Here is an 11,252-nt window from a genome sequence, read left to right on the forward strand (position 1 = left end):
AAGCCAAAATTATTACGGTCTTTTCTGAGCCCCGAGAAGTTCCTGATTCATGTTGCTGGAACGGTGACTGCAGCTGGAAGAGGAAAAACATGCTCAAGTTTTCTTCTTGGGTCTTCAAAAAATTACCAAATATTTAAATTAAACATGGCTAGTTAAAGAAACATTTGAAGCGGAGCAATATAACTGGGAGTTTTGCCTTACCCGTTGTGGTTTCTTTTAAACCCAACTTATACAATGCGCGAAGTGCTAAGCAACACTACAGAAACACATTTACATCAACACTGAAGAGGTGGGGAAATGAAATTCCAACAGTTTTATTTCTTTTTTTTTTTAAATGAGCTGTATTTTCTAAATTTGTTTTTATTTTTCTGTTTTCATACAGTATTGAAAACAAACGCGGCACATTCACATTTTCCCGAAGAATTGTAAGGATGATCTCTACAGGGATAACGTTGAAAAGCCTGAAGCTCAATCAATTGATGTTGAAAACTCTCAAAAGGAGTAAAAGGCTTGATCTGAACGGTCTAGAACATGTATTGTAATTTAATAGAAGAGATGGTCGTCTTAATATTAATGATTTAAAAGAACTTCCCAGTTCATGCGAAGAGTATAGTCCAAGAATAAATCAAATTTTCTGAACGCATTTTATGCTACGTAAGTGTATACTTTGCGATCCTCAGGTGTTCGTGCCAAATATTCTCTCTCAATAAGTCCTTCAATACGTTTTTTAATAACAACTGGACTTGGTAAGAATCGGGCCTTCAGCTGCTGAGTTACCTAAAACGTAAGATCAAAAACAATAACGTGAGACCACAGGGCAAGTAAGAACATCCCAACTGACCAAACCAGTCAGAGAAACGTGTTGTGACGGGGCTGGCTACAAGCATGCTGTGTAAGAAGCAGGCTGCACGCTTCTGGCAGTTCCCCCCACGTCAGCTGCTTGCTCATTTTGAGGCACAATTCCAAGTACTGACCCACTACAGAGGCACGGCCACAACCTGAGAATCCTCTCAACTTCACAGCCCCAAGGGAGATCAGGAGCGGAAAACACGTACTACTGCACTGCTGTCAGAACGTGGGAGTTAGGAGCAGTGGGACTCTCTCTGCTAACAGCTCAAATCCCTCAAACCTGGACTCAACAGCCAGTAACAAGATCAAAGCAAAAAATAGTTAAATACGGTGTTTTTTTTGTCGCCAACCGTTATTTCAAGGAATTCGCTAACATAAAGAGCACTAAAAAGAGGACGGAAAATTAGATATACCCATGAGTACATCCTAAAGTGAAGGGTAAGAATTAAGATGTCTTCACACAGACTGGGAAGAAAAAAAAAAAAGCATGGATGAAGTACAGCACCCTTCAAAAGCCCTTCGGAACGGTGTTAGTGAGCGCTGGGTAGCTTCCATGCATTAACAGGAATGGCAGAAACGATTCCCAAGCCCGTGTCAGAAGGGTGTATAAGCATACCTCTGCTACTAGCACGTTGTGCTGCATCTTCTTCCTAGATTTCATTATCCGAACTATAGCAGCTTCTATCTCATGTTTTCTGTCATCGTCTACTTTCTGCCTTGTTTCTTTCCTTTCTGGATCAGATTCTCCTTGTTTGGCAGCAACTTAAAAGAATGCAAAGTGTGTTAACAAAATTGAAGTTAATTTCATCATGTGTTACATTCACTATTTTTTTTCATCTAGACATCAAGTTATATTTTCCTGAGTTTTGACATTCTCAAACTTGATTTTTTTTTTTTTAAATGAAAAGCAGCCGCAAGAACATATTAACACTTTCTGGCATGTTTTGATAGCAACTGACAAGTTAACAATCTGTTATTTAATTATCGCTCTGTTAAAACCTGAACAGTAATCAAACTGCTTACAGGCACCACCAACCCCTACGCTCCCATTAAATATTTTTCTCTTTAGTACAGCAAATGACCCATTAATTAAAACAGGAAAAAAGCACTGAACATTTACTGCACAAGCTAGTTAAATACTTTAAAAGTTCAACAGTCAGAAGAAATAGCCCAACTTGATCCTCTCCAACCCAATTCTTGGTATTCTGTTCTCTTATTTATGGTTTGTTTTTGCCCTTAAGCCTTACCCTTTTACCCAAGCATCACTGTAGCCTTCCTCCTACACTGCTACACCACCTTCCCCCCTGCCCTTCTTCACTCAAAAGCCCCAGGCCTTCATGAGCATCTCTCTCAAACCGATAAGAAATCTTCTGTGCAAGACAAACATAAACCCACAAGTATCCAATTTGCTCTAAAACCATCTTGAATCCCAAATCATATTCCCCGTTCACAGACGTCTGTGGAGTGGAAGTGAAAAAGCACGACTGCACTAAGGCTTGAACAACTGTCACAGAAGTTACTTTAACTATGCCAGGGAAGTGCCTTGGGCCCTGATCAGGGGGTTCTCACCCTCCCCGTTTGGCTGCTGCACTCCTGCTCACCCAAAAAGTTCTCCAGCCGTGGCAAACACACTGACACCACAGCGTGCTGCGCGGTCGAGCTGTCGCTTCCGCCGAGGGATAAACGCCGCGTAACGTACGCAGGCGCTACGGGGTTTTACACGCTTACACAGCGTGCGGCACAGCCCAACGAGTTATATTACGTGCAAACAGCATGCAAATTGCCAATGTTGCACTTAAAACACTGTATTTTAGGTACTGACATCTGCAGAGTCTTAAGTATTTTTAGAGGTACTAAAACCAAGACCTAATCTCCCAAAACATCCCACAAAGTGTATGCACAGCAATGCTACAACTCCGAAATGAATTCCAGATTGATTTCTAGACAAAAGGTGTCAACATTACTTGTGTGTAACACAAGCGAGCACTCTGATGAGCTGAAGGGGTGCTGTACTGATCAGCTTCTCATATTCGCTGCACACAAATCACTGCCCAGAACATTACAGCTACCTGGTGTATTATAGATTAAAAACATCACTCGATTTCACAGCAGCACAGCAACTTATGCGGCAACTTTCCTATTTCTGAATCAGTAGCATATTTTAAATTTTACTATTTCATTTGAGTTTTCTTCCTCTTTTACCATTTCCTTTTAAGAGATAATTACAATTTTTTATTTGGAGAGTAAAAGGCTTAACTGATTTCCACACTCTTCCCAGTATCAAAATTTTCATTGTGATGCACAAAAAATGTATTACTCTCTTCCTTTTACTTGTATGGACATAAATCCTGGAAAAGATAATTTGACCTTTTAAGGCAGTTTTGGGACTGCCAGACAGTACAACATAAAGCTCACTTACCTGTCTGAATCTTGACTCTGTGTAGTTTAGACGTGAACTGATCATTCACTGTGAATATATGACCATTTTCTATTTCTTTTGATTTAGGCTCTTTTGTAAGAACACGCTGTGTTGGTTTGCCACACGCAAGGGACTGTAGGGCTCTAACCAGTTCTCTTTCGGGGATATCAGTTTCCTGTTGAATTTCCTAAAGAAAAACAGCTTCAGTAGTTCATGGCTATGGCAGAAGTAAGTATCACGTCTTGCAAAGAGCAGCACTGATGGCTTGAAATGTCCACCTTCAAGCATGCAAGACACTACTATGACAGTTGTGAGGCTTGATAGGTCAGAATTCATTCAGTAGCAAACTCTCAATATGCATTATGGAAAATAGTCACCACGAGCTGAAAATTGAAGAACGAATAACCAGATGTTTCATTTCAGCACGGTTTTTGAGAAGGCTGAAAGGATTTGTTCACCATCTACAACATCTACTGAACAGAGTGAAACCAAACCTAACTCACTCGGCGATGGAAAACACCCATGGTGTTCACGAGCATTCCTGACAAAGGACTGCGTAAATGCCTTCTGCATTCAGCAGCACTGGTGAAAGTAAGAACTCCACAGATGGGAGCAAGCCATGGCTAGTTTTACCGTAACACAGAAATACTCCCGATTAATTACACCTCCTTTCTGAGCAACCTGAAATAATTTATTTACAGCCCAGATGCCCTTGGCTAGGACTTCTCCAGGTGAAACACAAAAAACCCCACCACAGTGCAGCAAACGTATGAACTTTGAAGAAGAGTATTTGAAAAAACGTATACAATCTGTTGCACTCCTGTCAATATTGCTGAGAGTTCAGCCGAGGGCTGTGTGTTAGGTAAGTCCCTGGTGACCATGAGTTAGTAAGCTAATCATACCAGATGCAGAATGATGTCTTACCATGCTCTAGGAGTAGGCCAACTACTACTGTTTCCTCAAACCTAACTTGTTGACTGAGCTCCCATCCGGAAGAAGGGCCACGAAGATGCTCCGAGGGCTGGAGCCCCTCTGCCATGGGAACAGGCTGAGAGAGTTGGGCTTGTTCAGCCTGGAGAAGAGAAGGCTCCGGGGAGACCTTACAGCACCTTCCAGTGCCTGAAGGGGCTACAAGGAAGCTGGGGGGGACTTTTTACAAGGGCCTGTAGTGACAGGACAAGGGGTAACGGGTTTAAGTTGGAAGCGGGGAGGTTTAGATTGGATATCAGGAAGAAGTTCTTCCTGGAGAGGGTGGGGAGCACTGGGACAGGGTGCCCAGAGAAGCTGTGGATGCCCCATCCCTGGAAGTGTTCAAGGCCAGGCTGGATGAGGCTCTGAGCAACCTGGTCTAGTGCAAGGTGTCCCTGCCCATGGCAGGGGGGTGGGAACTGCATGGTCTTTTAAGTCCCTTCCAACCCAAACCATTTGATAAATCTAAGAAGTTTGTTTTAGCCTTATCTCTATTTTCTTCCTTTTTCTAGCTGAGCAAGCTGCAGGCATCTTCTATTTTACATTTCCCTTCAGACTCGAGGCACCTCTAGCAGCTGAAGATTAAACTACCAAAGAGGTGAAATAAACCTCACGGACATGTAACCGTCCAGAAGAGCTGTCACTTTCCCACCTGCAGTTCCACGAGCAGTATCAAGCTCTTCCACTGTCCCCACAGACTCCCAATCCTCATGGCACGCAAGTCAAACTGACAGGGGAGGCGGGGGAGACTATTAAGGCAGCAACTATGCCTTGTTTTAATGTTTTAGTTACAGTGGGACACAAAGTAAGTGTTTAACAACTCCCAAACCAGAAATAAACGAACAGCTATTAAATGATGTTATTTCCCGAGCGTACTCAAGTTTTTCTTAAAATCAATCCAGAGAAAACAGCCACCCTCTGCTCGGGCTCTGCCGTTCATTACAAGGCATCTCGTACACGACTACCAAGTCTCTGATGCCAAGACTCAGGCACAGTACGCCTTACTTTCCAACTACAGGTTGAAATCTTACACGTACAATGTTAACTTCATGTGAAATCATCTGAAATTATTTATGACCCAAGTTCAAATTCACTTGAATGAGGTAATAAAAAAATCATTAAGTCTAGAACTCAAAATGACTGGGAAATAATAAAGTGTTCTTAAAGTTAAGAGTATTCTTAGCATAATGCACACAGAAATATTCATAGTATTGGAAGTAAGTGACAGGTATCCACATATTTTACCTATTTGCTCGTATCAAAACACCACTTCCCAAGCAGCTCACAGAAAGTTACTATTTCTTAATTTTTGCTTTATTTTAAAACACAATTGCCACCTTCAGACTTCTTTCCCTCCAGATCTAGCATAAAGTAATATTAAAAAAAGCTCAACACGCTATAATCCTTTACATGGTCAAATAGAAAATCTTACTGAAATGGACATAAATTTAGAGAAACCAAAGGAGACACATTTACCTAAATCCTAAAATCTAAAACCTCGAGCTACAAACCAAATCCAGCTTAATACCTGTGACACGCAGGTTCACAAACTTCCATCTCTCATCAACTCCTAAAATGAGCCATTTCAAAACAAAATCCCTTTTACAACGAAATACAGGCACTCTGCTTTTGATGAAAGTGAAACAAAGAGCTAAAATGGAATTTAAGGTTTCTGATGCTAAACATCCGGGTACTAACCACCATGTTTTTCTGGGTTTAAATTTTACTTCATCCCGTAGCATCCCAATTCGGCCACTAACGTACATGAACCACTTGGGTTTCGGGAGCATTAAAATCAGAACCAAAGAATTGCGCGGCAATACGCTGCCTCAGAAGAAGGGAAAACTTCAAGTTGGACAGAAGCAGCACAGCTTTGAACGTCAATGGGGATAACATATGTTCCTGTTCTCTCTCTCTTTCAGGTTGTAGCATATCGTATTTCTAACTGTATTTTTATATAGACGTTTGATGTAATAGTGAAAAATTCATATAGTTTTTTTCCCCCCATCTCCAAAAATGTCAAAGCCCATCATGTATGAGAGCAGTACCGATTACACAATGTTTGATGTAATAGTGAAAAATTTATATAGTTTTTTTTCCCCCCATCTCAAAAAATGTCAAAGCCCACACCGGAATCACGTATGAGAGCAGTACCGATTACACAATTGTCGCTCTAAAAATAACACCAAGTGAGCTTGATCCGGAGGCTAGAAGCGATAACTCTAAGCTTGGAACTGCCTATGTCCAGTTCTGTACAAGAAAGTTGATTTGAATCAACATGTGCATAAGAAAATGAGAAGGAAAAACATCATGTCATTAAAAGAGAATGATTTACAGACCTCGCCAAAGGAAAAAACAGGTAAGCCAATCAAATTCCAATCACTCATTTTTGTGGAGTTACTCAAAACTTCTACTACAATGGCATTTGCATTTCTTCTTTGTTGAAGTACCAGAAATTTTCCCTTTATTTTTGATGTCATAATTAAAAAGTTGTGCATTTCACCTTTTAAAATACCAAGATGCACTGTAAAGTACCAGAAAAATATGCTGACTAAGAGATGAGACTTGATTATTGGAAACTGAATTCTCCGAAGGCCTGCATGAAGATCCTTCTGCTGGGATTCAGCGGCATTAACCGACACCCATACGGCCACCAGTTTCTGCCTATCTAAGTAAAGTGTTGCTGCACAGGAACACAAATTCATACATTTCTGTAAAGGAACTATTGCCATGCAGTAATTCTATAAGTTTCCATAGCTTCTTATGCATAATTTTTGCATCTTCATTATCCCATTTTTCTCTCAATCACATGGCTTAATGGCTATTAGGATTCCTGTGAGGATCTTGTCAAGTTTGCAATAACTAATCACACCGAAAGCACAACAAAGTCTGTTCAACTCTGAAGGCCACTTCAAATTCATCTGTCCAGCTGTGAACCTGCAGAATCACTTGTCTATCAGTCAGCTTTCTGCTTAAAAAAGCCCCCACCCACAAGTCATCTCAAGCCGTGTGGCAGTAAAATCACTGATTTGCTATGCCAGAGAAATAACCGTTGGGCAGCACCCGGCAATTAATCACAGTATTCAATAATCAATGAACAAAGATAAAATTCTTTCTACTCTGAAGTTTTCCTAAGCTTTCCTGGCTGGAGTTAAAGCCAACTCCCACACACTTCACCAAAGAAACCAAACAAAACAACTATGCCTCCCCTTAATGTTTTAGTTACAGTGGGACACACAGGCAGAGTTTAACAACTCCCAAACCAGAAATAAACAAAACATACACAATCTAAAGCACATGAACATACTTCTCTCTCAACTGCTCTTAGTAAAATAAATTAAAATTTAGAGTACATATTCAAAATTGTAATTTTCACTGCTCTACCAAGTATGATCTATTCACATGTGGGTCAGGCTCTACTACTAGTAAAGCCTACAGTTCTGTGGAATAAGGTAGCCATCAGCCCCATTTCAAACACCATCTTCAAGACAAAATGAGCTGTTAAGTCCCCTTCTTCCTTCCCCACCTCCCCACTCCCCCACCCCCCAAGTACTCTGCAGAGAAAGTACTCAAAAGATGTAATGCTCCTGCAACAGATTTCACAACACACAGGACTTTCTGTGCTCTAAAATAATCTTTTTCTGAACTATGAGTAGTTTATGAAGAGCCTCTTATCAAACCCTGCCTTCCTTAATCCCAACTGAGACTGTTTCAAAGAAACATTCGTTATTAACAGGCTAGAAGCATGCCAAATAAGCTGAGAACAAAATCCAAACAAAAAGGCAAGTGATTACTGTGCACAGGACAGTCAAAAGCAGAGGAGAAAACGTGGAAGTCCACCCCGTTTCAAACTGCACCCACATTGCTTTTCCAGGCTGCCAACGCGTTCTCCCACAGAAGGTAATGTCTAAAACAAAACTATTAATTGACATTAACAATACAATCCCCAACCCTCATAGTGCAGAATCCTCCTCACTCCCAAAGCCGCCGCCTTCATCACCTACCAGCTGACCACTTCAACCTTCCCCAGAGATGCCCCTCTCGTCTCCTTGTCAAAATCTCTCGGGACCTTCTTCACTGTCCTTTCTGGCTCACCAACTCAGGGAATGGATGGAAAGTTCTTGGATTCATCCTACAGCTCACTCCAGCCTGCCAATTTTCAGTATTTAAGAAGCCAGGATACAAACCCTTCTCCACCCTTTGGCCTCTAAATCCAATTTCTCAAAGATAAAATGAGCAAATGGAGCCACCTGCTGCATTCCAACTTCAGCTTTTCTACAGCTCTATGGCCTAGAAATAACCACAGTCACAACTTTAACATTTCTGAAAGCGTATTTAAGATCTGGTGAGAAAACCACAACTCTTACCTCAAATGTGTATTTTTCTCTGTTGTTGAAGAGCATTAATATCGTCATCTGGAAAGTGGAGACTTGCAATATGTGCTTCCGTGTGTTTGAGCCAGTTACTTGGGCACCTCCTACGCCAACCTCTGAGCCGTCTTCCTATTTTACAATTACAAAGCTACTATTAGATTATTCTCCGCTGCAAAACGTTTTACGCGGTGAGATGAAAGTTTCATGATGAAAGATTCATGCAGGAGGTCAGTCTCCACAAGTGATAGAATAGCACACGCCTGGTGGCATAAACAGAATGTCTCTCCAGGAGCTGTTGTAGCATCCCAGTTTGACTGAAGCTGGAGGCAGCTCTGTAGGTCCCATGGTCCAGCCAAGCGCTCAAAGCCAGGCCTCCAGAGCAGGATGCCCAGGGCTGTGTCCAGCCAAATACTGAGCACCTCCACGGACAAAGACTCCACTACCTCTGGCCCCTGGTCCACTACTTGCCCATCCTCCAGTTTGCTTACTCTTATCTTTAAAGTTATCACAATATTTATCTTATAGTAACACAATTAACATCCTCACAAATGCACATTATTAATACTTTGTGTGGTAAAAACTTTGTTTTCCTTTTGCCCTGCCTTCTACGTTCCCCAGCATCATGCCATTACTACCTGTAGCTCAGCACCTCAGAACTGGTCTAAATCACCAGCGAATTATTTACTTGTATAAACAAACATTAAGCACTGTACTTCTACAAACTCTGTTAAGATTCTCATGTTTGAAAAAGGGCTGTCTACAGTGCCAGCCCTCTGCGTCTGAAAAGCAGGCTAAGCTTGGTTTAATGCTTCTTCACATCAATAAAAATTACTCTAAAGAAAAGCAAGTTTAATTAAACTTCTGACTGATTCAGTTAAAAAAAAAACCCCAAGCTCAAAACGACTCAAAACACTGAGGTCCCTTCAAGATGAAAATTACCACTTTTCTATGAGGTACCAAAGAGATGATGTTGAGTGGGGCATTCAAGTTTCATTTAGAGGGGGAAAAAAAAAAAAAGAGTCAAAACAAAACTGGCACAAAGGGACAATCACACTATAAAGCCAACCAAAGGCCTCTTTTTCCTTACTGTTATATTGTCGATGGGTAAGCTTTATTTCACAAAATTCTGAAGTTATTACAAGTGTGCATTTACTTACTTTCAAAAAAGACACAACATTTTCATAATCTTGATACTTCACCTTTTTAACAGGCCCGTAGAAAGTGGCATTGAGATCTGCAGAACCCATATGATGCTGGAGTGTCAGCTGCCGCCCACTATGTTTGGCTAAATAAAACCTGTAATAAAATTGAATCAAAAACTTAAGATACAAAATGTGAACTATGTATTTGGAGGAAATTGCTTTAAACAGTTACACAGACTTTCCATAGCCGTTAACGACAAAGAATTTTCTACTTTTTGCTTTTTCAAAACAGTAACTCTCGTTAGAATCGAATTAAAAGCTCCCAAAAACTCTAGCCTCATGACTATTGACATTCTCTGATTTTCACATGAACTGAAAAAGAACAGTATGCTACCGTGTCCAATTCCAATGGTAGAACATACCTGTAAGTTAAACTGAGAAAGTTTCTTCTTAAAACCTCTACCTAAAAACCTGGTTTACTACATACCTTCTAAATATTTCAAAAGCATGTCTGGGAGCTGGAGGGATGTTGCACTTTGGTGTGGCTGACTGAGTAGGCCAGTAACCTGTCGTGAGGACCCGCACTGTAAGATCAACACCACCTAATGAGACCTAAGGACAATTGGAAGAAAACATCCACTGTTTTAAATCAGGATCACGTTTCACTGTTTTTCTGTATCAGCGCAGAATGTATAGTATTTTCAGATTAAGAAAAAACCCAGATATATATCCACAACCACCATTTTTACAAAGCCAGGCAAATTCAGTCATCACTATCAGAGTAGAAGGTACAGCAAGAAATCCCCCACGTTATTCTGTACACTCTTAAATGCCAGAGAGGAATTTAAGTTCTTAACCAGGAATGACATGTCTGTGATCATAAACAAAACTTGTAATGCATGTAACAATTCTTTCTAAACAGGTTTTTGATGCCATCTAGTAAAGCCAGGTCGCTAAACGTATCATTTACGAAGTAACTGTTTATAAATTTACTCTCAGGAAGCAGATAGTAAATACTATCTAATGTTAAACCATTGGAAGCCTTTCCTGCAATTTACCTCTGGACTGCAGCATACACAGTTACTCACTTTTACACACACAGCCTAGATCCTTCCCCTAAAGACAGTCACTTCCATAAATATTGAGCAGTGGTTAGGAAACATGATACAACGGAAGTGCTGATCTATAAAGTAGTTCTATTAGTAGGTGATAAACACCTGGCTATACCAGCGAGGCATAATCCCCACTAGGTATCTCAAATAAGCTGAATATTATTAAACTTAAAACTGACTACTTTCAGCTCTAGGAGGTGTAACTAATACCTTCAAAGAACACACATTACGGACAAGAAAAAACAATGCACTATACATCCAACTTGTTATAAATCTACTACATAGAAGGTCAAAAATCCTGCCCTGTGAACTCAGGAAATTCCATTATTAAATTGCAGAGTAGCCTTTCCATGGAAGAGTTTTTGCATCGTGCATGCTCAATACCTGT

The 11,252-nt window shown here is 40.7% G+C and overlaps 1 protein-coding gene across 1 annotated transcript; it reads right to left on the reverse strand.

The window, feature by feature from the left end:
- Positions 1-290: 290 nt before the first annotated feature.
- On the reverse strand, positions 291-10,364 carry CUL3 (cullin 3; the record flags this gene model as incomplete). Its single annotated transcript, XM_010147159.1, has 6 exons — positions 291-777; positions 1,466-1,611; positions 3,269-3,455; positions 8,605-8,739; positions 9,810-9,906; positions 10,240-10,364. Coding segments are annotated over 6 exons (822 nt in total), but the record flags the coding sequence as incomplete, so codon positions are not given.
- Between the last annotated feature and the right edge of the window lie 888 nt (positions 10,365-11,252).

The sequence above is a fragment of the Eurypyga helias genome, unplaced genomic scaffold, assembly GCF_000690775.1.
Source record: "Eurypyga helias isolate BGI_N326 unplaced genomic scaffold, ASM69077v1 scaffold10762, whole genome shotgun sequence".
Lineage (NCBI taxonomy): Eukaryota > Metazoa > Chordata > Aves > Eurypygiformes > Eurypygidae > Eurypyga > Eurypyga helias.